General features: G+C 35.6%; 1 protein-coding gene across 8 annotated transcripts in view; it reads left to right on the top strand.

Moving 5' to 3' along the window:
• TRDN (triadin) overlaps positions 1–25,338 on the top strand; it is a 373,155-nt gene that overhangs the window by 305,136 nt on the left and 42,681 nt on the right. For all 8 annotated transcript variants that reach the window (XM_082668827.1, XM_082668826.1, XM_082668823.1 and 5 more), the window contains 6 exons: positions 18,351–18,377; positions 18,809–18,838; positions 20,408–20,437; positions 22,078–22,104; positions 22,490–22,522; positions 24,249–24,296. In XM_082668827.1, the coding sequence (XP_082524953.1) occupies positions 18,351–18,377; positions 18,809–18,838; positions 20,408–20,437; positions 22,078–22,104; positions 22,490–22,522; positions 24,249–24,296 (195 nt within the window). The remainder of the gene's footprint in view (positions 1–18,350; positions 18,378–18,808; positions 18,839–20,407; positions 20,438–22,077; positions 22,105–22,489; positions 22,523–24,248; positions 24,297–25,338) is intronic.

Here is a 25,338-nt window from a genome sequence, read left to right as displayed (position 1 = left end):
AGAAAAATCAGCAGTCTCAATGTCTCAGGAAAGTCAAGGGGCATGATGACTGCGAAACAGCCATTATATTTGAGAAAAATCTGTCATTTTGTGACCAAGTGGAGAGCATTTTTAGTAAAGTGGTGGAAGTAGAAAGAAGCTTAGAGGAATTAATAAGAGAATTTATCAGTAATAAGTGGACGCAGAACAGCAATTACTTTTTTCAGCAGTTTGCTGTTAAAAGGAGACAAGGGCTTCCCTGGTGGCGCAGTGGTTGAGAGTCCGCCTGCCGATGCAGGGGACCTGGGTTCGTGCCCCGGTCCGGGAAGATCCCACATGCCACGGAGCGGCTGGGCCCGTGAGCAATGGCCGCTGAGCCTGCGCGTCCGGAGCCTGTGCTCCGCAACGGGAGAGGCCACAACAGTGAGAGGCCCGCGTACTGTAAAAAAAAAAAAAAAAAGACAAAATACTGTATTCCAGCAGGCGGAATCAATGAACTAGGTTTGTGGTTTCCACGTTTATGATAGGGTGGAGCATTCCAGGGAGAGGAGGAGCATGAAATCCGTAGGGAGATATTAATTTGGAGAGAACTGCCCCAGATATGACAAGTGTTGGTATACACACTATAGGTGGAGGACATTAGCTTAATTATGAGGAAGAAATAAATCCTCCCCTTAGCTTTGTAAAAACAATGAAAGGATAGATTAAATTAAAGCTGAGTGTACATGAGGACGCTTCTGGTGAGCAATCTTTTCTCCTAAAATCTCTTCTGCAAAGGTGACCACTAACATGTCCGTTGCCAAACCCAGAGGATAGTTTTCTTGCTTCATATTACACTGACCTCTAGATAATATCTGACCATGTTCGTCATCTCTTACTCCTCAAAAAAAAAAAAAAATTTTTTTTCTTTGACAGAAACGAAAACATTTAACCCACAGAGTTAAAAATAAAACAACAAAAGATGACTACAATTTAAAAAACTGAAGCAACATTGTAGCAATTAGTTATTTTTGACATGGCATATTATTAGCCTCTAAATTCTTTGTTTTTTACCCCCTAATGAAAACGATGGCAAACAGGGCATGCATTTCATTAGGTAATTGGAGAATAGCTAAGTGTTCTTTTCAGGAAGCAATGGACATTAATTATAAGTAGTAATGTAATTAAAACCAAAAAAGACTTGCATAAGTAATAAGCAATAATTTACTTTTCTTATTTATCAAGAAAATTGATATTCATAAACAAAATCTTCAGAGTTCTGTAACTGCATTTCTAACTGCCTCATCAAAATCTTCACATCGTTAATCTGCCTGGACACCACTTTGTTTTAAAATTGAACTCAATATCCCTTAACATTCACTTTTCCTTTTGTTTCTTATCCCAAAAAATGGAACTCATGACTCAGAATTCAGTTACACTGACTTAAATGTCCGAGTCATTTGCAGCTTTCCCTTCTCTTTCAGAACCCAACATCCAAGTACATACTAAGTTATATGTTTCCCAAATTTGGTCTTTCCTTTTTTTCTCTCTCGGTAAAAAGACCCTAGTCTAGTTCTCATCATCTCTTGCCTGAATAAATATACAAACCCATGACTTAATCATCTTGTTTCCATCTCCTCTTCAAAGATCTACCGAAGCCTATGCTAGTTACATTTTCTAATTGGGTATGTGTAGGGGCACAGTGTTAGGTTCATTGCCACTGCATTATATTGCCACTGCATTATACTGCCCCCAGCGTATTTCTTCATGTGGCTTCCATTTGTCTAATCCACCACCACAAAGACATTTTAAAAAGGTCACCAATTCTGTGGATTTTCGTCTATTCAGTGACTTTTCAATATTTTCCTTTCATGTCAGGTCCATATCAAAAACATCTTACCTGTTTAACTTCCCTCCATTCTTTTTTTTTTTTTTACATCTTTATTGGAGTATAATTGCTTTACAATGGTGTGTTAGTTACTGCTTTATAACAAAGTGAATCAGTTATACATATACATATGTTCCCATATCTCTTCCCTCTTGGGTCTCCCTCCCTCCCACCCTCCCTATCCCACCCCTCCAGGCGGTCACAAAGTACCGAACTGATCTCCCTGTGCTATGCGGCTGCTTCCCACTAGCTATCTACCTTACGTTTGGTAGTGTATGTATGTCCATGCCTCTCTCTCGCTTTGTCACAGCTTACCCTTCCCCCTCCCCATATCCTCAAGTCCATTCTCTAGTAGGTCTGTGTCTTTATTCCTGTCTTACCCTTAGGTTCTTCATGACATTTTTTTCCCTTAAATTCCATATATATGTGTTAGCATACAGTATTTGTCTTTCTCTTTCTGACTTACTTCACTCTGTATGACAGACTCTAGGTCTATCCACCTCAGTACAAATAGCTCAATTTCGTTTCTTTTTATGGCTGAGTAATATTCCATTGTATATATGTGCCACATCTTCTTTATCCATTCATCCGATGATGGACACTTAAGTTGTTTCCATCTCCGGGCTATTGTAAATAGAGCTGCAATGAACATTTTGGTACATGACTCTTTTTGAATTATCTTCCCTCCATTCTTGGCAACTTACTTTCCCACCCACCCCTTTTCTCTGTCTTTAAACACACAACATGAATTATCCAGCCTTGGTCTGTTTGCACATGTTTTCCTCTAGCATATCATGTGATAGCAATGTTTGTTGAATGGGTTTCTTCTAACTTTGTGTCTCAGCTCCTATATTATCTCTGCTGTGAGCTGTGCAGCCTTTTCCTTCTCAGAGGAGACAGAAAAATCACTCAAAAGCCACCATAGCCACAGCAGATCAACAAAATTATCCTCATAGAAAGGGAGACATTGGTTAATGATTATTTTAAAAAATCTATTTTTGACATGTGTCTTGCATTTGCAGTATAGCACATGCAGAGATAGTTTTTTAAATGTAAAAGACCAACAGAGGCAGGATGGTTTAGAGAGAGGAACCCTAGGACAATAGGTATGGAGTGACTTACAACAAATCACTTAAGTTCTGAGTCCTTCATTCTTTACCTGTGAAATAGAGTTCCCATCAACAATGTATTCCATGCTAATCTAACAGACTTATTGTGAAATCACGTGATATAACGTATGTGAAAGTGCCTTCAAGAGCTATGAAAGCATAAAAAATTAAAAGGCTATCATCCATATCCTTGCTATTCCAAGGGTGGTCCACAAAACAGCATCAGCATCACCTGGTTGCTTGTTAGATACGTAGACTCTTAGGTTAAAATTTGAGAAAGAAAATTATAGAATTCGTAGACATCTAAGATTGCCCTTATCTCCAGGGAAGAAAAATATATCAAGCTTCTCTCTATACATTTAGCTAATGCAAAGTGTACATGTGTTTTTGAATGGTTGCTTTCTAACTAGAAGCAAGGTCCTCACAATAACTAAGCACTGGTTGACATTGTCCATCCACTGTCTCATTTGGGTGATTTCTGAACTTTGGTCATCCATGAAATGACTGAGGAATCAACCCTTCCTTTCTTGCGACACAGCACAGGCAAACAGGCACTGCTTGTACCTGTGTGTTTATTTGAGCTTAAAAGGAATAAATCCACGTATTTTGCTTGAAGTACCTGTATGTCAAGGGTAAACTGTCTTTTTATTTTACCAGCTGGCTGAGATATTGATACAAAGGTGAATGACTTAGTGAAAGAAAACAGGATGCCCTTACACCTATCAGTCATCAAAGTATCTCTAGCCTATATCTTTTAAAGAACTTAGTTCCAATTGGTTATTCTATTTAATTTACATCTATCATAGTATAAAATAAATACAGTTCAATATCTATTTAAAATTTACCATAGTGATCCTGCAAGAGAAATATGTATTAACCTTATTAACTGGATCTTAATAGATTATAGAGAGAATTTACATTCTCTTTCTCTCCCTCCCTCCTCTCTCTCTCTCCCTATTTCTCTCTCTCACACACACACACACATACATGTTCATGTGTGCACACACACACACACACACAATACTTTATGTACATCTTTAAGTTAACCAGAAAGCATTGGATATTTGAATATGCAGGGCTCCTATAAATTGTAGAGATAATTAAATCTCAGTTTCATTAACTAAACTAAGTTATAGTAGGATCAATGGCTAAGTTTAGTTTAATAAGTATTTATAGAATTTCTACCATGCATTAAATACTTTGCTAGGTTTTAAACTCTCAAGAAATATATTTTATCTAGGCAGAGATCAGTAAATAAAGAGCTAATACTAGCAAAAAAAGGACTAAGTAATTAAAATCAAACAAACAAGAAAAAGTTGTTCAGAGTGAATTCTGTAAACAGAGGAAAGTTTTATTTTTCCAGCCTATTGGTTCAGAGAAAAATTCCCGAAGGAGAGAATAGAAGAGTAGTCTCAAAGTATGGGTGAAGATTAGCCAGGTGAAGAAAGCCTGGGGAGGATATTGCAGACAAGAGAGAGTAGCAGAAGCCTCAGCTAGAGGAGGGAAGCAGTGAGGAACATTTAGAGCCACCAGTTTTTCACCTTCACTTCAGCAAAAGGTCTGCGTGGAGGACAGGAGTAGGTGAGGCTTGAGAGGAACAGCTGTGTCCCGAGTAAGGGTTGTGTCCTTCTTCCTAAGGGAAATTGGGAACAACTACAAGAGTTTAAGCAAAATGAGATACAACTTAAATTAGAATTTCAAATTGCTCAGTCTGGTTAATTACAGAGACTGATGATACAGAGGATGTCAATAGTTTCAGGAAGTCTGTTGGGGGCAGGAGACTATTGCACCAATGCCTCTAGAGTTATTAGATTCTCATAGAGCACTGGTAGGAAGGAAAAGAAGAGAGCTATTACAGAAGTATTTAGGAAGTAAAATTGCCATACTATGGAAAAGGGAGTGGAGTGGAGAAAACTTCAGGATAACTCCCAGGTTTCTCTCTTGGGATAGTGTGTGGACAGTAATGTCATTTTCTGGGATTGGAATTTTCAAGAGAAGTGCAGATTTAGCAAAAGGAAGCTATATGTGTTATGTAAAGTTTTGACATATTTATTATACAAATTTTTGTCAAGCAGCTATTATATTATAGGGGATATTGAAATGGAGCAGGACCCTATGGTCCTGGGCCCCATGTCCTCAGCCTGCCTTTTGTCTGTGGAAAAACTTTAGCCAAAGAATAAGTTTAATTAGAGAAGTGAGAAAATGCAGAAACAAAGGAAAACAGTCAAAGGAGACCAACTAATAACAGTTTAATCATTAAGCAAAGTCAAGGACCTTTAGTTCCTCCTTAAGGACTACAGATAATATTCTGAGCCATATCCCTTGAGCTGTCTTATAGATACTGACACCCCTACCAGGAGGAAGAAGTTAACTACATGATGACCAGGCTGTAGCCATGACATAAGCTGCCACAATTCCAAGAACTGGCCTCAGAGAAATGGGAACAAACCCTGGAACTAAAGACTAACTGTACTTAAAACAACCAAGATGACTCCGATCAGACCACCCCATTACTGATTGCAAGATGGCTGTCAGAACTACCTGTGCTGTTCTGCTCCCTCCCTCCGCCAATACAAGCCTGAAACTCCCCTTTAAAATCCCCTGTCCCGGGGCTTCCCTGGTGGCACAGTAGTTGAGAGTTCGCCTGCCGATGCAGGGGATACAGGTTCTTGCCCCGGTCCGGGAAGATCCCCTCACATGCCGCGGAGCGGCTGGGCCCGTGAGCCATGGCCGCTGAGCCTGCGCGTCTGGAGCCTGTGCTCCGCAACGGGAGAGGCCACAACAGTGAGAGACCCGCGTACCATAAAAAAAAAATAATAAAATAAATAAATAAATAAATAAAATCCCCTGTCCCCTGAACAGCAGTCGGGAGTTGGTTCTAGGACAGGAGAGTCCACCCTCTCCCCAGGTTGCTAGCCTCCGAAATAAAGCAAGCTTTCCTTTCCTACCAACAATGTTCTCTAGAGAACTGGCTCTAGAGTGGCAAGCAGCCAGACCTGGGTTCGGTAACAATTTGGTAAGTGCAGACACCCATTGGTAAACACAGTCAAGTTCCTGTCCTCCTAGAACTTATAATCTAATTGGGGTAGAGGTGTGGGAGAGACATGTCGAATTAGAGGTACCTGTGGGATGTGCATTGAAGTGTGTTTAGCAGGCAGCTGGGGAGAAAACACAGTAGTTAATTCGGAAGTTTCCAGCAAAGGTGTGCTGGCTTAAATGATGAGAGTTATTGACATCTACCGAGGGGAGTGTGTTGGGGAGGAGCAAGGACTGAGGAAGCAACCAGGAAGGACACTGATATGTAAAGAGTGAATGGAGGGGGAGAGGGAGACTCTGAAGGAGTTAAAAAAAGAGAAAGAGGAGAATTCTCTTAGAAGCTCGAGACATTGTCTCAGAAACCATGGAGGAAAGAATTTCAAGGAGGAGGAAACTGTCAAAATGTCAAACATAGCAGAAATTTGCAGTAAGATAAAGACTGAAAAATATTCTTTGGAATATATAATATGGAGTCACTGATGATCTTATGAGCAATTTTGGTGGAGCTCAATGGGTGGAAAACCAAATTACTATATTTTGAGGCCTTTGGTTGGAAGTCAGAAATTGGGGCTAGAAAATATACATTGTATATTTTGTATACATTGTAGACTATTAGTTTAAAATCTTGTCTGAAAAAGGGAAAAGAGAGTGCATTTAGTTAGGAAAACAGCTGGGCAGAGTAAAAAGAATGGGAGCTGTGACATCAGGGAAACTGTAGTTTGGTTCCTAATCTATCAAACAGAGATTTCACAGCTACTGTCTTTACAACTTTACAGGGTTACAGTATCTATAAAGGCAATAATACATGGAAAAATGCTAAAAACTAAGGCATACACTAATTCCAGTGTTAAACACCTGAGAGATAAGGGAATTTATGTTCATAACAGCTAAAGCATTTCATTTTAATTACCATGGAAATCAAACAATTTCCTTTTCAATATAGATCTCTCATTTGTTACTTAAGTTTACTTGTGTACTATTTCCCTACTTGTGTAATAATACCACTTTTAATTTTAAAACCTTGAACTAAATCCTTCTGCCTTTAAAGACCATATAATTTTATACAGTTCAGCTAAGAGTAAAAATCAATAACATTATTGTTATAGAGTTTTTCTTTCTAACTGTAAAGGGAGAAGTGTTACTGCAGTATAAGTTATTTCTTACACTTGTATTTTGAAAAGTGTTTTGCATAGAAGACTAGCCATAATTATTGATACATGAAAGAGTTTTGAGATTAAATAAGTCTGGGAAAACCTCTTGGAGTTCATCATAGATATGAACACATTATGAAAATCTGATAGTAAAAAACCTGCTGAACATTTTTCCAGCCAATGTTTCTCATATTTATTCAACCATGTTATCTTTTCTGTGATGTAATAGTGGTGTTCAGCTGAACACACTTTGAAAAATGATGTCTTACACATTTACTTACTTAAAAGATTGGGGAAGCAATAGAGCAAAGATGATAGAATTTTTTAAATTAATAACAACATATATTTTAAAAAAGAAGAAAAACTAAATAAGGAAGACTGGAAGCAATGTTTGATTGTGTTGCAATTAGAACGATGAAGATATGCTAACATGAATAATAAATTTATGCCCAGGCATTGCTATCTCAAAATTTCCTTTTATTTTTTTCCCCATAAACAAGAAGACAAAAAATTGTACTGTAAATTCTTGGGAGAGGAAGCAATCATTCTCTTTTGGGATAAAAAATTTATTAAAATTATGTTGACATGGAAAATTGAGTAATTGCTGGCAAGTGGCATTGGTGTTAAATACTTCATAAGTATCCCTACAGATAGCCATGTAAATGCAGTAGGTCAACCATTGTTTCTATTATAAACTAGTGTTTGCTGATTAGTCACTAGGTATGTGTCATTATAATATGCTGAGAAGGATTATTACCACAAAGAAACTTACAATAAATCAAGAAAATTGAAATAATTTTTACTATGTAAGTTCAAGGGCATTTATTGAATGCCACCTAATCCAAATCCTGGAAAATGAAAAAAATAACTAATATTGGTAGAGCTATTAATCAATTAATCAAGAGGATTTATTCACATACATACATAATTGGATCTCATAAAATCTTGTGATTTAGGTTTCATTATTTTGCCCAAGTTACAGGCAAGGAAGCTGAAATAAAGATGAAATGAATTCCCAGGTTACAGAATTCATAGGTGGGATGACCTAGCTTCTTTCAACATATCAATGACCACACTCGTATACTCAACTTGATTTCTAAGGCAGTGAGCAAATGACTTACAATGTCACAAGTTGTCCTCTTTGACGTCAAGGTAACATAAAATGTAGTGTACCTTCCTTTTGCCAATGTATCGTGGATATAATTTACTGCCAAATTTAGAACCTCAAATATAATATTATCATTCTATTCTCAGAAAAATATAAATAGAGATGATGGGGGCAGTGGTGGGAAAAAAATGTTGGAGTGGTGATACACCTATTTTGAACTGAACTGATTATCTAAGTAATCCTTAGATAAATCTGGATGATACTATAACAAATCAGAGCAGTAGACCATATGTTCCTTAGGGCAGGATTTTTGTTGGTTTATTTCATTCTTACTTGTGCCTAAAATAGTTTCTAGCACATAGTAAGAGCTCAGTAAATGTTTTTGAACAAACAAATGTAGTAAGAGCTTAGTTATTCAGTCAAATGGACCTGGAAGCCTGTCTAATAATTTGTTAAAATGAGAAATTGAGCTCATGAGGGTTACTATAAATATTAAAGTATTCTATTTAAAATGCTTAGTCTGGTTCTGGGCACAAAATAAACTTTTAGTGTGTTAGCTATAAATTATGCTAATAGGTTCATGAGACAATTTTTCAGAATTAAAATTTGGTACAGTTTTTCAAAATCTGAAAGAGATGAAATCATTGGCTTTCATTTAAGGAATTTTTATTTTGTGGAAAAAATTTTATTTTGTGGAAAAACGATATAACCCTTTTCCTGCTTGACCTTTGAATGTAGACCACTTCCGTACTAAAATCTTCTCTTTTTATTTATAATAATGCCTTGAGTACTGTAGCCTTAAGTTTTTCTGGTCAAATGTATCTTCTAGAGATGAAATATTTCTTAGCCAATTCAATCAGTCAAGCACAGTCCCATTAGTAGCTTCTGAATCAACCTGTGATAGGTACAATTTTTCTCAGCTGGCTTAAAGGAGAGATGCATGGTCTGTGAATCCTAGGAAAGTCCTCTCTATCCAGAGAAAAAGGAGGAATAACGATAGCTTCATTTAAAATTACTAAACACTACTTATGCATGAGTGTAAACAAAGAGCCAATAATTAGATAGTTCATCTCCTTTAGATATTTCTTCAATGGTATGCATTTTAGACTCCTTCAAAAGACATAATTTTTAGTTTTTAGGTTTTTTTCAGAAAGATTTTCTTCTTTCTGTAATTTATGGGAATAAAAAATGTTTTCTTTTTGCCCTTTATATAAAATTGTCATTGAAAATTCTCCTTCCCAATTTCAACCCACTCTAAAAACTAATTGAGGAAGAGCTTTCAGTGTGGCAAAAGCAACTCACTAACCAAGACTTTATTACTTGCCATAGAGGAAGCTGATTATCTGATTATTCTAAAATAAAAAAACAAAAAAACAAAAAACACAGCTCCAGAGCTTTTTAGACACTTGCCTTTAAGAAGACAGCTCGATTAGAATGGTTTCTGTCTCCAGGCTAATTTGTGAGTTACTCTGATATTACAAAATTTACAAAAATTCAGTTTTTCCCCATGTTAATGTATTGCTTAGTTTTTATATCTTTCTTGCTATTCTAAACTATAGCTTTATATTAGCTATATTAATTATAATTAATTAATTATAGCTTTATTAATTACTTGAACCTATTCTGTCTCCTTTTTTCTTCTATGAATAAACATGCTCTTATACTATTTGTAACACAATATATCGTACAGTTTTAAAAAACAATGCTTTTAGCTAATTTTTGTTTTGTTTTTTGATTTAGTAGATTAACACAGTGATATTTATATATAGAAATATTTCTCAAGCCAGTGATGAAATGTTCCACACTTGTGGAATGCTTAAAAGAGGGTGTATATTTAATAACTGAATCATATTCCAGAGGAAAATATTTCAGATCTCTCTTGTGGACAAACATAAGGAATCTTCTCTTTTCTTTCATATGCTGTTCAAATTTAGCTCCCAATGACACAAAACATCTTAAGAAAGGAAAATGAGACTGTTTATGTGGGTGTAGTAGAAATGAAAAGAAATAATATTAACTACTATCTCTTCTATTCTCACATCCCTGATTTCAGAACAGAATATCCTAGAGCTCCGGAACTGAGATTAATGTGACCAATACCTAACATGGCAAAAATAATGGTTCCTTTGGGGTCATGCCTCCCTACTTTAAAGAGGCCAATCCAAACTCAGACATTTTACTGTGCTCTCCTCCTCACAAACCCTCCACCACTAAATCATGCCCTAATCAAAGCCCTGACCTTTAAACTAAGGATTGAATCTCACTGAGCCTACATCATAGTGGGGGCTCATTTCTTATTGCCTCATTTTTTCCTAAGACCCACTTAAAGGATCAGGATGTGATGGGGAGGTGTTTAGGGTAATATAGTAAATCTTAATAATTAAAACATGCTTGTGCCTGGTGGTGCTAATCAATTTAAAATGCTCCCCAATGCATTTTATATTCCAGGCGAAAACTACACAATAGTCACAGCTAAACATAGTATAATTTCCTCCTTTTCTTAGATGAAATGATCACAACATTAATAATAAATCCCATGCACAGACTTTCCCGTGTTTTATTTTCATGTATCCCAAAGCAAGGTGATCACAATACAATTGTGAAAAATATCCTCTGTAGAGAAAAAATGGAAGATTTCTGTTGATAATATGTTTTATTGAAGGGTCACAGAGTTAAAAGAGCTCTCTCTTTTTTGCAACCCCTTCCCAAATATTTTAGCAGCATCTTCGATGGGTCATCAGTGAGAATGTATTTAGTGTACGCATTACTCAAGAGAGCAACCTTCCATTGATACAGAGTTATCACTTGTTCATTATTATTGACTATGTGTGGACAGTGAACAAGTGCAAAGGATACTAAGGTGATAGTTGCAGTCCCTGACTAGTGAACTTACCAATTTATTTGGGGAAGGCAAATGAGTAAATAATTAAAGAGTATTGCAAATAATTACGATATACAGGGATAATAATTTACATTGGATAGGGAGAGTACAGATTAGGGGCATTTAACCCATCATGGAAAGAGGTCAAGAAAGTCTTCATAAGAGAGACAACAGCTGAGCTGTCTTAATAAATGAGTGTGGTACAGTGAAAGGTGATAAGAAGGGAAAGGACATCAGGTGAGAAAGGAAACTGGAGGGTGAAAATGATATATTTGAGGCTATAATGGAGGCAGAAACTGAGGAGGAAATGAACGAATGGAAGTACACTCAAGGTATACTTAGGAAATGGAATGAACAGGACTCTGAATAGGGGTGGCAAAGCATGGAGAAGAATGTTGGATGGCTTCTAGCCTCCTGGTTGGAAATGTAGGTGGAAGGTAGTACCATTTACCAAGATAGAGTACTTGGTTACAGGAGAGAATAATAGATCATGATTCAATTTTGAATTTATTAAGTTTGAATTTACTGTGGTATATACATTTTTCTTAGAAAGTTAGATAGTTGGAATGAGTCCATTTATCTCTTTATAGTCTTCTCCAACTTTTCAAAGGATATATGTCATATCTGGAATTGATATAATTTTCTATGCCCTTTGAAAGAGATGAACGTAGCATGGCATTTCAACCAAATCTAATTTCTATGACTGTCACCAGAATTAAACTCGTCCATAATAATTCAGTCTCAATTAATAGGTAAGCCTTATAGACTAAATATTCTTGGGAGAGTGAAGTGCTTAGCATGTACTAAATGCTGAGTCAACACTTGCTGAATGAATGATTGAATAGTTGAATAATTATGGTGTGATATCAGCACTATATTAAATTCTATATTAAAAAAAAGACTTCAAAGTAATGTTTCTGATTAACCTCCTCTTTCTACTGCTTCTCTCTTAACTTAACTTTAATCTCTTATACCTGGTCATGGTGCAAACAAAGCACTTGCTGCTAAACAGTTTCATCAGCATCACTTTAATCCTTTTTGAGCATCAAGAAGTAGGACTCAAAGGGTCCCTCACCACACAGTTGAGGCAAAGTATGATAGCTGTCTGGGAGGCATTGTGAGAACAGAATTGTCAATGCTAGTATGCTTGAATAACTAAAAAGATTCCATAGAAATTTATTGTTAGTACAGCCTCAAGAAAGTTAACAAAATAATTGGTGCCTAGAAAACTTAGTACAATGCAAAGCCAATGAGGCTGAAAAAAATCATTTCTGTGTATAAATTTCACTGGGTTCATGTAACCAGGAAGCTGCATAACCACCATAGACCCTGAAGAACTTTCCAAACACTATCTCAATATACTGCCAAAGTATTGCTGCTTTTAAATTTAAAGGATGCCGTGAACAATATTTTTTACTTATCTTTCAGACTGCATTTCTCTCTATTATAATATGAAGTAAATCTCCCTTTTAAATGATTTACTATTTAGATTTAAATTAATATTTAGTGTAAATATATTATTTTAGACCTGGATGAGATCTTAAAAATCACCTAATCTAACTTCTTACATTTATTTTCATTTTGGAAGATGAGAACCAAACAAGTTAAATGGCCATGTCAAGTTTCCACAGTAAATGAGTGTCTGAATGAGAATTTGACCCAACACTTAAGATATCTTTATCTACTGCTTGTTGCAGTGTACTACGAAATAAGTAGTTTCTGATTGTATAGGTCAAAATTTTATTAATTTTGTCTGACATTACTTTCAAAATTCCTTAATATATATAGATGTAGATAGGCTATTTATTCTTTTATGTATGTAATTTTAAACTGCTATGATTTTTATCATTCATGTGTCTAATATTTTAGAATATTTTGGCTCTTAATTTTTTTCCTTTTACTTTCTTTTTTTATTTGTTGACTATGACCATTTATTCTTTTAAGTCTATGCAGTGTAAGGGTAGAAATGGGAAATACTGCATTGACATTTTGTTTTAATACAATTCAAAATATTTAGAAAATACAAAAGCTATAATAGAAACAGAAAAAACTAAAATCTCCATAACTAAAATGAACAAATATATTTATGTATGTATATACTTATTATATTGCTACTTACTATTGAACTGTATCCTTTGAACGTGGAGCCAATTATCACTTCCATGAGAACATCAATGTTACAATGATTTGGTTTCCTTTGTAAAAATAAAATATTCTTGTGTTATATAAAGTAGATTTCACATCACATACTTTACAGATCTCAATCACAAACATCTGAATATACTATTACTGTCATCTATATTGAAAAGTTGACACCCTATAATCAACATAAGCATGTTCTGTTTTTAGCTTTATCCATTTATGTCTCAGTAGATTAAAGGCTTTCTCTGATTTTAATTAAGCCATATTTGCTGAAATACGACATACACGATTAGATGGAATTCAGAATTGTAAAAAATAACCATAGTTTTTTGTTAAATGAATGCTGTTAACAAATGTCATGGTTATCAAACAGTGGTTCTCAAATTTCAGCATGTGTCAGATATACCTGGTGGGCTGGCCCATGCCTAGAGTTTATGATTCTGAAGGTCAGGGATGGGGCTAAGAATTTACATTTTTAAGTTCCCAGGTGATGCTGCTGTTTGAGAACTACTGCCTTTACAGAATTCTCCTCCAACAAACATTCTACACTTGTCCTTATGCTTATTGCAGCCTAAATATGGACCTTAGGAAATATATAGTCTTAGACCATGTATAAACAGACATTTACATGCACTTTATTCATTCATATATCTGCAGATATGTTTGCCTGTGAAGTTTCATCAGATTTTAAACTGATATTATATACTCTTATAACTGAATATATGAGATCATGAAACTAGGAATATAAAAGAGCTAAAGAATATTTAGGACTGACATTAGCAAGATGGTGATATAGGAATTTCCAATGTTCATTTCCTCCCAGGACACATCAATTTGAACAACTCTTTGTGCATGAAAATACCTTCACAAGAGTCAGGGATTCCAGGTGAGGTCTTAAAACACCTGGGTGAAGAAAAGAAATAAGTAAAGACACACTGACGAGAGTAGGAAAAATAGATCCGCATTCCCGCCATTCCCCTTCCCCAAGCCCAGGCAGCCCAGCTCAGAAAAAGACACCATCCTCATGGGAGAAGGAGAGTGAAGTGAGCACCCAACTTCACCACAGACCCCAGAGCTAGTCTGAATACTAAATGGGATTTAGCCAGATGAAGAAGGAGGAAGAATGTTCTAGACAGAGAGATAAACAGTTAAGACATCCCAGAAGAAAAAGAGACGTTAAGATGGTTTTTAGAAATACAATACTTCAGTATAACTTGAACATAGAGTACAAAATAGTACAGAAGAGGGTGATGAGATATGCAACAATTAGATTCATCAGTAGCCTTATAGAGCAGGCAGAGGCAGCTGGAGTTAATAAAGGCAGTACGTGGTTTACACTGAGATGTGATATCTGACATAACCAGACAGGCATCCTAGAAAATCTCTCTGGCTTCAGAATTGAAAGAACAATGGAAAAAAGCCTGTGTTTGCATGACCAGTGTGGATGTTCTTGGTAATTACAAAGAGAAGCAGTGGTGGATTGGATTAAAGAATTGTATTGTTTCCTAGGGCTGTGATAACTATGCCAGAAAATGAGTGGCTTAAAACAGAAAATTCTTCTCTCACAGTTCCTTACACCAGAAGTCCAAAATCAAGGTAGGCAGGACTGTGTTCTCTTTGAGGGTTCTGGAAGAGAATCTGTTCCATGCCTTTCTCTCAGCTTCTGGTCTTGCTGGAAATTCTTGGTGCTCCTTGGCTTCTAGGTGAATCATTCCAATCTCTTTTTCATCACATGGTATTCTCCCTGTATCTTCATATCATCTTCCCTCTATGCATGTCCATTTCTGTGTCTCTTCTCCTCCTTTTATAGGGACACCAGTCATACGGGGTTAGGGCCCAGCCTAATGACTTCATGTAACCTAATTATATCTGCAAAGACCCTATTTCCAAATAAGGTTACATTTATGCGGTACTGAGTATTAAGACTGCAACATTTCTTTTTTTTTTTTTTTTGCGGTACGCGGGCCTCTCACTGTTGTGGCCTCTCCCGTTGCAGAGCACAGGTTCCGGACGCGCAGGCTCAGCGGCCATGGCTCACGGGCCCAGCCGCTCCGCGGCATGTGGGATCTTCCCAGACCGGGGCACGAACCCGTGTCTCCTGCATCTGCAGGCGGACTCTCAACCACTGCGCCACCAGGGAAGCCCTGCAACATTTCTTATAGGGGGACACATTAAAACCATAGCACAGAATACAGGAGAACAGCAGAATAATTAGTTGTTAGAGGACTGCAATTGAAATTAAACTTGGAAATAAGTATATATGGGAGGGCACATGAAGAACCAGCTCTGAAACCCAGATTTCATTATTGAACAGCTTTGTGGGAATAGATAGTTATCCAGTATCTGTCACAACCTGATTGTACGAATTAGCAGAACTTTTAAGTCAAGATTTTCTTAACCTGGTTGGGTTTGAAGAGCATAATTGAACATCCTTATATTTGTACACAATTTGTGTGTGTATATGTTCTCTGTGCTTGGTCCATGTTGAGAGCAGTAGGCAGAGTCCTATGAAAACTGTTACATAATTAGGGTAGGGATATTGTCGAAGATGTTATCTGCTACATTATACTGCATTATAGTTTTTTTTTTTCTGAGAACCCATAAAACAAATTTATCTCAGGTAATATTACCAAGAATTGTTGTGCTTCTCTTAAACAACTTATTTGCTTACAACTTAAAACAGTGTGAATTGTATAACTGATTGCACATTTTATCTTTGTCTGGGTACCAGAAAGCTGAGAGGTGAATAGTCATGTCAAGTCAAAGAAAGCCTGTAGTAATTTTAACATTTTTTTGTGTTCTAATGTAATTTCTGAATTCACATATTCTCCTACATTCATTGACTCAACTTCTCCATTTATTTACCTTCTCTTGTTTTCATTAATTATTTCATTTATTTATCTAATGAACAAACAATAATTGAGTGCCTATCACATAACCTTGTATTGCACCAGCTCTCTGGATTCAATGATGAATAAACATGATCTCTGTTCTCAAATATCTCACAGTCTAGAAGGGAAGGTATTCACTTAAGTTAATATTTACAGTATATTGTGAATAAGATATCAAAAAACAATGATCAAGATATCAAAAAAATAATGTTGGCACATAAAGGGGAAAAGTTGTCCAACCATATCAGAAAATGCTTTCTGAGGAAGAGATAGCTGAGCCCTAAATAGAAATTAGCCAAATAAAAAGTGAAGGGAAGAAAACTCTGATTAAAAAAAAGAATCAAGGAATAAAAATCTCTACATAAATGGTGAGATATTCTATGTTTGTGAAGTAGAAGATTCAACATTAAGATGTCAGTTCTTCCCAACTTGATCTATAGATACAATGTAATTTCCATCAAAATCTCAGCAAGTTATTTTGTCGATGTTGACTAAGTGGTTCTAAAGTTTACATGGATTGGGAAAACACCCAGAATAGCCAACACAAAACTGAAAAAAAAAAAAAAGAACAAAGCTGAAGGACTGACACTACCCAGCTTCAACACTTACTATAAACTGCTACAGTATTATTACTATTTCTTTCTCTACCTTAAGTAGTTTCGTTGTGCGCATAGGCTGGCAGTGCTCATCTGAAGACTTGAGGGAGCCTTCCACAAATTCTCCAAACTTTTTAAAATCTTTTTTTCTCCCTCTTTCTAATCTCTTTAGCTTCCTACTTTATATTACTCTGACCACTGATCTCTCGCTGTCTTGGTCTCTCAAGACACCCAGTTCGATCTCATCAAATCAGCTCTATTCCTGCACTAACAGCCTGCAGTTTTCTCAAGGCATTAAGCTGGGATAATCATAGAGCACACCTCATTTGTTTTTCGTTACTTAAAAATCACTGTCCTTTATTGTCTGATGTCCAATATCTTTAAAACCATGTTTTATATAGTTTTTTCTATTTCCTGTAGTTTCAAGTGTGAAAACTAATCAGGTGCTTGCTATTTTATTTAGCTAAAAGTGGAAGTCACTAGGACACTTTTGACAATGAAGAGGATGGTATAAATGTTTATCTTATTACAGTAGAGTATGTTATGTATATCCTTCCCAGAAGCCAAATGAATAGGAATTTAAAAAGAAGAAAGTGATCAACATAGTTACATATGTTCGTTGATACTGGAAAGTAAGGGGGAATTAGTTAGTGATCAGAGATGCCTGATAAATATAATGTTGGGAATAGAAGCTAGATGATAGTGAATTAATGATTAAATGGGAGTCAATAAATGGAAAAAACAAGTAAAGGTAGCATTCTTAAGAAGTTTATTAGAGCAGTTATGGAAAGGTATTGGATGTTGTTAATCTAGGAATTCAGAATCAAAGAAAGGTGCTTTGTTTACTGTTAAAATCTTTGTTGAGATAAAAAAGAAAGAAAGTTAAAATTTCCTGTGGATAGGGCAGATGTTGGCAAACCATGGCCTGCAGACTGGCCACCAGCTTCTGTAAGTAAAGGTTTATTAGAACACAGCCATTTCTATTCATTCACATAATGCTTACGGCTGCTCTGTGCTACAACAACAGAGCTGAATAATTGCGACAGAGATCATATGGCTCCAAAGTCAAAAAATATATATATCTGAACTTTCACAGAAAATTTGCCAACCCCTGAACTAGGAATCCAATATGCAATAGAAGCATATGGTATATTTTGGGTCATCAAGAATTCCAGATTCAGCAGCAGTCGCTATTTAATATATTATACTGGAACAGATAACATATTGATAATGGAAATGAAAGCAGTAGTCTTGAATTTTTCATCTTGGATAATGAAAGGCTAAAAGTAATTCTCAAAATAAAATTGTATCTTCCATCTTAACATTAGATTAAACAGTTAACATTGCACACGAGTTTGTGAGCAAAATTTTAATGGTGCAATGAAATTAAACTGTTATTGTTTTAAATGATTTTTCAATTAGTAACTTGGCTTGGACATTAAATTACATATCCTGTAAAAATTTCAATAAAGAAAGATAGTTGGGGTCTATAGTGTTTGATTTTCAAATATATAATATTCTACCATATACAATGTTGATCCAATAACAATGGAATGACTCAGTTTTTAATAATTTTTAAACTTTTTCTAGGCAAAGAAGTCAAGCCCAAGTCTCCACGTATGTTATACATGCCAAAAACAAAAAACAAATCTTAACTGCCTGCTTTACTCATCCTCTGATTCTGTTGTTGAGTGTGTTTTGCATAAAGTCAAAGGCTTAACTATTTTGTGCAGATAATGTGCTGGTTGTCTTACTTGTGTTTCTGAGAATTTGCTATGCTGATACTTTCCTTTATACTTCATTCACTGGGTATGATTGCATTAACTTTTCATTAAAAATCTTAGTTCATGTTTCCAATTTTTCTCAAAAATTCTTATTGTGATTAATAATGAGGAACCTTTACTTGTGTGTGTATTAATCTGCTGCAATCATAAGAAGAAAATTAATATGGAAGATTAAAGAACAATAATATGTAAAAGAAATATGCATGAGTACAGGAAATAAATATTTTTATATAATCGTTATTACTAATGTTTACTCATTTTTAGAGCCACAAGTAAAAAAAGAAGATAAGCCAGGTATGTACATTTCATTCCATATTTATAATGAATAGCATAGTTTTTTGCAAATGTGTTCTAGTGCAAATATTATACTAAAATTTTATTCTTGAACAACTTTTTAAAATAAAACAAACATAACATATGTTTAGCTATACTACCTGTTCCTAGGAAAAAACCCTATTTACAAAGTGAAACCGCTGAGAAATTTATATAGTTCAGAAGAAACAAATGACTATTTTTTGCTGATTACTATAGAACACAGACATCCTGTCAGAAAAAAAGCTGCCCACACTCTTCTATTTTGTGGGGGCTCCTGAGTCAGATGAACATTTCTGAGGGCTATAGCAGGCAGCAAACAGTTTTTTAAAAGAAAACACAGCAATGATTTTCAAAACAGTTAAAATTTTGATTCATGTCTCCCAACTGTATTGGTGTTATGGGGCTGCTGTAATAAAATACCAGAAACTAGGTGGCTAAAAATAACAAATTTATTCTCTCACAGTCCTGGAAACTAGACATTCGAAATCAAAGTGTCAGCAGGGCATGTTTCCCTTGTAAGGTGTAGGGAAGAATCCTTCCTTGCCTCTTTTGGCTTCTGGTTTTTGTGAGCAATCCTTGGTATTCCTAGGCTTGAAGAGGCATCTCTCTAATCTCAGCCTCTGTCATCACATGAACCTCTTCTCCCATTGTCTTTATCTCTGTATCTTTTCTCTTCTTCTTCAAGGATACCAGTCCTACTGAATTAAGGATCCTCTCTACCCCCATATAACCACACCTTAACTAATCATTATAGCTTAAAACAACAAAAATTGATTTTTTCACAGTTCTAGAGGATGGAAGTCCAAAGTCAAGATAGAAGCAGAGCCACACTCCCTTTGAAACCTGTAGAGGACAATGTTTCCTTATCTCTTCTAGCTTCTGGTGTTTGTCAGCAGTCCTTGGTGTTCCTTGGCCTGTAGTTGGCTCACTCCAATCTCTGCCTCCATCATTACACAGCCATCTGCTCTGGTGTGTCTCTATCTGTGTCTTTTTTCTTCTTCTTATAAGGACACCAGTCAGATTGGATTAAGGGCCCACCCTACTCCAGCGTGGCCTCATTTTACCTTAACTAATCACATCTGCAAATAATCCTATTTCCAAATAAGGTCACATTCTGAGTTATTTTCTATTAGGGCTTCAAATATTTTTTTGTGGCACACAATTCAAGCCATAACACGGTCTAAATTTCTGAATCACAATTACATATATTTAAGAAAAACTCTTCCAACTCCTATCATCAAGTCATTTATCTTATGTGGACATTAGGACTATTCTCCACAACAATAATCTTGAGAAAACAGAAAATTCAGGTTGAAATCCATTAGCAGTAGCAATAACTTAGTGACAGACAAGTACATATCATGATTTTAACTACTGTGTGTTCAATAGTCCAGTACTGACAAGCCAGTAGGAAACTAAAATAATTTTTACTAAAATTCTGCTTTTTCAAATTATGGTAAATGAAATAAAATAGTGTCCAAAAATGAATTTGTGCTGTAGTTTATTTTTTCAGATTTAAAAATTTCTATCTTTTGTTTTCCCCTTCAGAGTCACAAGTTAAAAAGGAAGCAAAACCAGGTAACAATATTTTTATTCTTAGTTACAGAGCTAATGTTGCTGTTAGTTTAGTACTAAAAAAGGCTTACTACCCACCAATGGGGAGTTACACAGAGTCTCCCAAATCCTCATTATTTTCCCTACTCCATTGCTCAATATGGTTTCACACTACTGGATTAGGTGAGAATGAGGATATTCCATAGGCAAAAACATCTGGAATATGGCTTTAAGGGAACCTCAGCAGAGATTCCAGGTTTCAGGAGACATTTCTTGGAGTTCTTCAAAGCCTAGTATAATCATGTTTAATCTGTGAGTTTATTTCTGATAACACACCAGAGTTATAAAATCATGAAATCATAGGCTACTGAGATTTGAAGGGAAAGAGGACAAGAACTTACCAAGCATCTCCTAGAGCTGAGGAATAGCATAAGATTCCATTTTCATCCCATCACTAGGAGAGACATGCAACATGACAATTATTACCCATGTTTCATATCTGTGGAAACAGTTCAATAGACAAAGTTTAGAAAGTTATTTTTCCAAGATTTTCACGTTAATAAATATTGGAGCTAGAATTGTGTCCAAGTCTGGTTTACTCAAAACCCTGGGTGATATCACTAGGAGATTGTCCCAGACTAACAATCATTTTATTAAGAGGCAACATTGATCTAAAATAAGGGCAATCTTTCCAAGTTTACTCTGCTATTTAATGTGTAAGTCCTAGTTCTGGTACCATCTAATTACTCACCTGAGGCAAGTCAACAAAACTCTCAGGCTCTATGGATGCTATTTCTTCATTATAAAAAATTATGTAGGGCTTCCCTGGTGGCGCAGTGGTTGAGAGTCTGCCTGCCAATGCAGGGGTCACGGGTTCGTGCCCCGGTCCGGGAGGATCCCACATGCCGCGGAGCGGCTGGGCCCGTGAGCCATGGCCGCTGAGCCTGCGCGTTCGGAGCCTGTGCTCCGCGGCAGGAGAGGCCACAACGGTGAGAGGCCTGCGTACGGAGAAAAAAAAAAAATTAGGTAGCAGGATTCTTAAATAAAAACAAATTCAAGAATCCAAGTCTAGGGCTTCCCTGGTGGCGCAGTGGTTGAGAGTCCGCCTGCCGATGCGGGGGACGCGGGTTCATGCCCCGGTCCGGGAAGATCCCACATGCCGCGGAGTGGCTGGGCCCGTGAGCCATGGCCGCTGAGCCTGCGCGTCCGGAGCCTGTGCTCCGCAACGGGAGGGGCCCCAGCACTGAGAGGCCCGCGTACCGCAAAAAAAAATTTTAAAAAGAATCCAAGTCTAGATGTATATACAATACTATCTTATTCCTTTAATTCTTACCAGAGCTTACCTGACAACTGATCATAAGCTTGAGTCTAGTTTTTCTTGTAAATAATGTATCTTTTTAATGTATCAAGGCTTAAAAATGCCTAACTACTATCTTATTATTTATTTTCCCGAGTACATTTATTTGCTGCAGATGAGTATGTGTTACCAGATATGAACACTTTGCATTTTACCTCTTTTTTTTTTTTAATCAGAAACCCAATACCATTTAAAACTTCTATTTAGGCCTAGTAATATTTAAAACTTTCATTTATTATTATTAAATACTACAATTTTGCAGGTGATTTAATTGAAATTTTTATAATTATGAATGTTTATTTTCTAGCTTCATCTGAAAAAGCTCAGATACACAGTATGTATCTTAATTTTATCTATAAAGTTGATACAGAATTTTTACAAAAAACTTAAATATCTTTAATAATACATATTTGCAATCTATACCTCAGTATTTATACTTTATTACAGCCTATGCTTTGGAAATTATAGGTGCTTAAATGTAAATAAGAATTCTTTGTATATTGTTTTCACGCAACCAAAACCTTTAAGTTTTTTATTTAAACTACATGAAATGACATGAAAATTAAGGAACAGTTTTTCTCCATGGACACATTTGTTAAAATCTGTCAGTTTTTTTCTACTAAACAAATCACTGGACCACAGTCACAGAGAAAATTCGCCATATGTTAATTTATAAAGCTTCTAAATATCTGAAAAGATTTTCTTTTTATTATTTTCAGAACAAGAAAAGACTGTTTCTCATGGTAAACCAGGTATTTTGCAGGTGTTATTTGTACGGTAGTATCAAATTGTCTCTCAGTGTTCTAGTTTTAACAGGATGATGAGCTTAGAGTCAAATCTAAAGTTATTAGGGATGGTTAATAGTTCATGCTGAGAACTTGACCTGCCAGATATAACTACATAGCTCGTGATCCCTTCCCATCAGACTTAGCTTAGCACAAAGACCATCTTTGCCAGCATTCAGATGAATGGTCTCTATATTTCGTTTTGTTTTGTTCTGTTTGGGGCAAGACATCACTAGAAAACTTATAATTCAGAATGGCTCGTTCAAACATGATCATCTTGAATTCCAAAAATCCCAAGAAAAGGAAATCAATATTTCCTCCTGCTTCCCTTCATCCTTCCTTCTTTCCTTCATCTTCTTATTCTTGGTACTACATTTTGTAGAAAGTAGAGGTAAGCCAATGGGCTTTGCCCATAAGGAGAAATAGAGAAATTACCAAGACTAGCTTAATAATTAGTTTTTATTTAAGAATAGAAACTTTATTTAAATTTTAATTTAAACCAATTAAATATGAATTTAAATTTGAAGTTGTGTCAAGCCTCAGTTATTCTGTAGAATATTGTCCTTTATTGTTTCCCTGATGTTGTGAATATAGTTAGGCCAGAATCTTTACAAAGGTAAAAGCATACTTTCTTTAAACGTATCTTAGGAAACTTTTTGCTTATATTTTTAAAATTTTACTTTATACAATCTGTTTTCAATGGATTTGGGTCAGTTTGATTTTACTTGTTTACGCTTTAAAGAATATGAGACACCAACAACAGAAACCATAGAAATAAATAAAGCGGAAGCAGACTATGGGGAGGTGAGAAAAGCAGTCTGTATAGACATAAGCAAAACTTTAGAAACAACTTTTAGAACCTCCTGATATAATGAATAGTAAACCCCGTTACTTTCTTTTCTGTGCTAAATAGCAACCATTTTTGAGGTGAGATACTGAGAGAAGGAGAGAGTTTAGTCTCTGAGTGTATAACAAAGGCATTGCCCTCTAGCCACATCTTTCTTTTATTTCAGTGATCACATTCATACTCTAAATTCTGTTTCCCAGTGAAACTTTCTAATCAAGATATTTGACTAACTGATTCATTCTCACTGCTGAATACTTGAAAAGTTTAATTTTATATAGAATCATTTTACTAATCCCTCTGCTTTGACCCAAATCTATTTGACTATGTCTACAAAAACATACAGCACAGAAGACATCCCATAAACGCACCACCGTTGCCCTTCCCCAGCTTTGCAACATAAAAACTTGGGTTCCCAGGCTAATCCTGGGTTCTCAGGGAGGTATCTTGCTCAAGAAAGATAAAAAATTGTTTCTTCCTATTCTTATTCAATAATGAAAAGGGAATACATGTTTTATGTGTACTTCAGTGTAGATAAATACACTGAAATACAGTGAAGGCAAAGGATAGAATATACTTTGGTTAGGGGTTAGGGGACCATTTGACTTAGGAAAACCTTTATGGCAAGAAAGCTGCAAAGGACATATGCAGCTGGACAAATTTTTTTTTTGCTTCCATCCAATTTGAATAAAAGATATCACTTGCTGTTTTATTGGGAAAACAGCTAAGTTTGTCTCAGTATTGGTGTTATTTCAAAGAAAATACAAAATATCAAGGTTGAAATGTGTCACTGTTTTGTACTGATACATTTAAAATTTCCACTTGTGTTAATATTTTTTCTTATCACAGATGAAAAAGTTATCAAGCAGGCAAAAGTTATCACAATAGAAAAAACAGGTAAATGAGCTATTTTAGATTTTTCTTCTATGTATCTGTTTTATGTTATATGGGCACACACCCACATGTGCACAAACACAGACACACACATCTTTACTGAAGTATGTGCACTCTTAGTGCCATAAATTCTAAGATTCTTGATTCTTGTAAATAACTAAAAGTTATACTCAATCAAAATTAACAGTGGAAAACTAGAGTGACATACTTTAGTTTTTTAAGTGTGATTGACCTAAGCTTACAGATAATTCACAAGGAAATTTATGTCATGCATTGATTATCATGTACTATTTTTAGGTGTTTAATCTCATTTTCAAAACACATTTCCTCAAATTTTAAAATCACAGAAATTTGAAACCGTCTGCTGTTCATGTATAGATGGAATAATTTCCATTCACGAGAGCTCCGCAGAGACTTATATGATTGTGTAACTTTTAAAAATCTGCCTTGAAGAATGATCAATAGAACATATAATATCAAAGCAAAAATATCAAACCATCATTTCATGTGAGAAAAAAAAAAGGAGTGTACACACTCTTGAAATTCTGAAGTTCTTTCCTAAAACGATGAACAAAATTAAGTCTCCATCTCAACTGACATCTTGAAACACTGTATCTCCTCCCTTCGATCCCAAGATGGAAATCCTACCTACCTCCGCCATGAATGGAGTCCCATTTCTTACTAAAAATAATTCCAAAGGAAAAGGCCTGTGAAATAATTTCTTTCTTTTAACTGAGATAGTCATGATAATCGGGATTTGAATACAGTTCTCAGAGGAAAATATAATAGATTTCAGGAGATAACTAATTATTTATAGAAATTATAGACTGTATTTCATGAGAAAGAAACCCTATTTTCACATTACCCCATACAACCATTGTACTCTATTCCAGTCATTGCCTTAGCTCATAATTTTAGTTAACATTCCTCTAATTTTCACCCTAAAGTGTTAAGCATCTCACTTAGTTATATGGGTATTTGAAGATTATGAAGAAACTAGCCCAATGTATTTGTGTCCCAAATATATAGATTGTTTCAAATTTTA

The sequence above is a fragment of the Grampus griseus genome, assembly GCF_964374135.1.
Source record: "Grampus griseus genome assembly, chromosome: 13".
NCBI lineage: Eukaryota > Metazoa > Chordata > Mammalia > Artiodactyla > Delphinidae > Grampus > Grampus griseus.
This window is presented reverse-complemented; position numbering and strand designations above follow the sequence as displayed.